The sequence below is a fragment of the Callorhinus ursinus genome, unplaced genomic scaffold, assembly GCF_003265705.2.
Source record: "Callorhinus ursinus isolate GAN/ISIS: 27379988/994484 unplaced genomic scaffold, GSC_fseal_2.0 scaffold79, whole genome shotgun sequence".
Lineage (NCBI taxonomy): Eukaryota > Metazoa > Chordata > Mammalia > Carnivora > Otariidae > Callorhinus > Callorhinus ursinus.
Genome location: NW_027397141.1, coordinates 4,316,512 through 4,320,782, shown reverse-complemented (window position 1 = coordinate 4,320,782; position 4,271 = coordinate 4,316,512). Strand labels below are relative to the sequence as shown.

Genomic DNA, 4,271 nt, shown 5'->3' with positions numbered 1-4,271 from the left:
GAGCAGGTGAGTGAGTAAGCAGGTAAGTGGTTGAGTGAGCAGGTGAGTGAATGAGCAGGGGAGTGGGTGACTGAGCGAGTGGGTGATCTGGTAAGTGGGTGAGTGAGCAGGTGAGTGAGCAGGTGAGTGAGTGAGTGAGCAGGTGAGTGAGCAGATGAATGAGTGAGTGAACACTCCTCAGTCTAGTTATTAATCCCTCCTCACGTGGCCCCAGGCCCATGTCCGGGCTGGAAACCCTGTGGGTTCAGAAGGCACACTCACAGCCCCTCTGTGCCCGATCATGGCTCACTGAGTGTGTGCAGGGGCTTGGCAGCAGGGACCCAGCAGGCAGGGTGCAGGGAGGCCAGCGAGAGGGACACAGTACGCTGCACCCCAACCTATACCCTAACCTTCCCATCTACTGCGTCTCTTTGCAGGTCACACCCTGCACCTGACCCCAAATGCTCAAAAGATGCGTCCTCTGCTTCCTCTGCTCAGAGAAAGGCAGTGGCCACAGCGAAACCGGGGGTGGGGGGCCCTCTGGCGGCCGGCAGTGCCCTCACACTCAGAGTCGGACTACTTGGAATCCAGCCTGTGGTGCCTTATTCTCTGGGGCTTTCTCCCAATGATTTGAATCACCCTAAAATATGTGAGGAGTGTTTCCACTCAGATGGTTGCACTCAGAGCAGGAACTTCATAGATTCTGGACAAGGATCTGGAAAACTCAGATAGGAAGGACCTTCCCTAAATGAAGCCCCAGATGAGGATAGAGCCGCAGGGACAAACCCAAAAAGGGCCCAGAGCACAGGACAGGAGGATCCAGAGACACAAAACAAGGTCCAAGTGGCCCCAAATCCCAGTGGCAGCAGTTTCTCCTCAAAGCCAAATCAACCCGGGAGGCATCTGCTGAGAATCCCTGGACCTTCCGGAACATGGAAGGGCAGGGGACTGACCCCCAGGTGCCCGCAGACCAGAGGCAGCATCGTGGCACTGACCTCCCCCTGCAGTCCGGGCTGCCTGCTGTGTCCACCCCAACTCTAGAGGGTCTCCTCTGTTGTCCACAGGGCTTCTTCCCTCCCCGCCTGGGCTGAGTCGAAGTGGGGGGGCAGCAGAACGTGTTGTGCATGCACACACACATGCACACCCGGACACATATACACGCAAACAGACACACATGTGCATGTGCACACACATGCAAACACACAGACACATGTGCACGTGCACACACATATTCATACACATGCAAACACAGACACACATGTGCATGCACACACATGCACACATAGATGCATACACATGCAAACACACAGACACACGTGTGCATGCACCCACACACGCACACATACTGGACACGGGCAGCCCCCTCTCCTACAGGGCCACCCCCACCTGCCTCACAGCCCACCCTGGACTCCCTTGAACAGCGAAGGCCCTGGCCACATGGTGGTGGGGGCTGGGTACCCCTCACAGCTCTCCCAGTCTGCCCACCTTGGGGGCGGTGTTAGTACAGTTGAGGGTACAGCTGGTGATCTACTGCAGATCCTCGGGGCTCCAACCAACAGGGCTGGGCACTCCAAACACACTCTGCTAATGTCCAGGAAGCCACTGAAGGCAGAAGCTCCCATCACAGAGGCGGTGGCACGCCAAAGCCAAAAGGTGGGAGGGATCACCCCTGCCAGTGGGTGTCAGCTGCCAGAGGCACATCCACTGGCCACACCCAGTGGTTCTACTACTTGCTATGAGGGATGGGGACCCCAAGGACCCCTACGGCCTCGTTCCCTGCCCCCTGCAAAAGAGGCTGCCCCACCCTTGATTTCAGGTGCTAACCTGGGGTGCCCGCATAGCCCTTGGTCTTGGTCTGCCCGTCCTTCAGCTCCACAGCCAGCCCAAGGTCAGAAATTCGGATATTGCCTAAAAACAAACATGGGCTGAGGTCACCCGCGGCCCCACAGAACAAAGGCACCTGGTGTTCCCTGAGCCTGCAGGAGCCAAGGGCAGCCTCTGCACACACACACACATGCCCACGAACACGCATGTGCAGCACACACCCACCCCAGGGCCCTGAGGCCTCTGCCCTCCCAGCCAGACTACAGAGGGACAGAGGGGCCCCAGCAGCACCCGCCACTGTGATTGGAGGCACAATCCACCCAAAACCGTTTCAAGAATGCCCCACATTTGCATGACTTAGTGACACAAAGGGAGGGTGTCCAAGGGACAGAAAGAAAACCTAGATCTCTGCTACCTTCTGATGAGAATCCCTCAAAAGGCAGAAAGAGGAACCAGCCTATCCTCCTACTGAAGATCCGCTGGGCCACGGAGGAGAGCCTGGCGAGGGGAGTCTGGGCAGGAGGAGGACAGGGGGGGAAGCTCGGAGGAGGAGAAATGGGGAGTGGGGGAGACTGGGTGAGGGGAACCTGAGAGGGGAGGCCACCTCACCATCATCGTCTAGAAGTACGTTCTCAGGCTTGAGGTCTCGGTAGACAATGCCCCTCTGATGCAGGTGCTCCAGGCCACTGACGATCTGGGCCGTGTAGAAGACAGCGCGGGGCTCCTGGAAGCCAGGGTTCTGCTCATTCACGTTGTAGATGTGGTACCTGGGGCCAGACCACACAGAGGCCATGCTTCTCTGGCACAGTGAGCAGGGTCCATGGGAAGTAAAATCTCAGGGAACAGTGAGGGCCTCAGGACCCATGCTGTATTAGCAGAGTCTTGTTGTCATGGGGCCTTGGCATCTGCCGGAAGAGCCTGCAGCAATGCCAAGAGCCCCTGGTAGCTGGTGTATGTGCCCTCACAGAACCCCCCACCACAACCGTTAGGAGAGGAGCAGAAGGGAAGAGCACACTGCTCTCCCCACCTCCCTGACCCTCGCCTGCACCGGCTAGGAAATGGACCCTGAAGCCACTTCACCATCGCCAAAGGAGGCAGGGCAGAGGGCAGTGAAGGAAGCCTGGGCAAGCAGCCTGAGTCACCTCAACCACAAGCAGTCAATACAGTGTCTGGGTAAGCATATTGGCTCTAAGCACACAGACTCCTGGGTGGGCCCGCCATGGGTCTCCTTCCAGCTTCCCTCCTCCCCTGGGACTGCGCTTTCTCATCTTTTCCACTATTACATTCTACAGAAAAGTAACACCTAACGAATAAAAGAAACCGACTATTTATAGCAGATAGCCGGCGGCAAGAGGTGGGCCAAGAAAACAGGAGAGAAAACCTCAAATCAGCCACGATGACAAGATAAATGGCTTTTGTATTACATTTATATAATAGTATAGTGTGGTGTAGTATATGTAGTAGAGTGTAGTACAAGGTAGTGTAGCCTAAGATGCTACAGAAGAGAAGTGTAATGTAGTATAGTGTGACATAGTGTGCTATACTTAAGCACAGAGTACCACAGTGTAATAGAGTACAATGTAGTGCAGCAAGGGGCAGTACAGTATGACATGGCACCATATAGTATAGTAATATAGTATGATACACTTATCAGTCCAGTGTGGTATATAGTAGAGCGTAGCACAGTGTAGCATAGTATGCAGAGTATGGTCCTGTATAGTGTCGTGCGGTATGACATAGCAGGGTGCAGTATGGCGTGCTACGGCACAGCGCAGTATCACGTAGCAGGGTGTAGCATAGTGTAATAGAGTGTGGTGTAGTGTAGCATAATGCAGTGTAATGTAGAGTGGTGCAGTATGACACAGTATGGCATAGTATGGTATGGTGTAGTATGTATGGTGTAGTACACAGCAATGTAGTGTAGAATGATATAGTATAATACAGTGTACTATGGTGTATGATGGTGCAGTGTGGTGTGGTACAGTGTAGTAGAGTGTCATACAGTGTAATATCATGTAGTGCAGCATGGTGCAGTGTAATGTAGTATAGGAAGTGGAGTATAGCACAGTGTAGCATGTATGTTGTGGTGTAGTGTAATAGAGAGTAGCATGGTACGGCACAGTGTGGTATGGTGTGCTGGGGTACAGTGTAGTAAAAGTAGCATAGGAGAGAATGGTATAGTATAGTATAGAGCAGTATAGTGTAGTATAGTATTATACAGTGTGGTGTAGTGTAGTATAATCTCATATAATGTATTATGGTATAGCATGATACAGTGTAGTGTGGTGTTTAATATTGTGTACTGTAGTATGGTGTACACAATCTAGTATAGGGTAGTGTAGTGGAGTATGGTATAGTGTAGTGCCACATAGCAATATGTAGTATAATATACCGTAGAATACTGCAGTATGGTGTAATATGGTGTAGCACAGTGTAGTATGGTGCAGTACAGGGCAGTGTGGTGTAGT

At 52.9% G+C, this 4,271-nt stretch overlaps 1 protein-coding gene across 1 annotated transcript in view; it reads right to left on the bottom strand.

Annotated features, from left to right (window-relative positions):
• GRK1 (G protein-coupled receptor kinase 1) overlaps positions 1-4,271 on the bottom strand; it is a 15,122-nt gene that overhangs the window by 6,964 nt on the left and 3,887 nt on the right. The window contains exons 3-4 of the mRNA XM_025874555.2: positions 2,413-2,570; positions 1,804-1,887 (exon numbers count right to left, since the gene is read on the bottom strand). Coding sequence (XP_025730340.1) covers positions 1,804-1,887; positions 2,413-2,570 — 242 coding nt within the window. The remainder of the gene's footprint in view (positions 1-1,803; positions 1,888-2,412; positions 2,571-4,271) is intronic.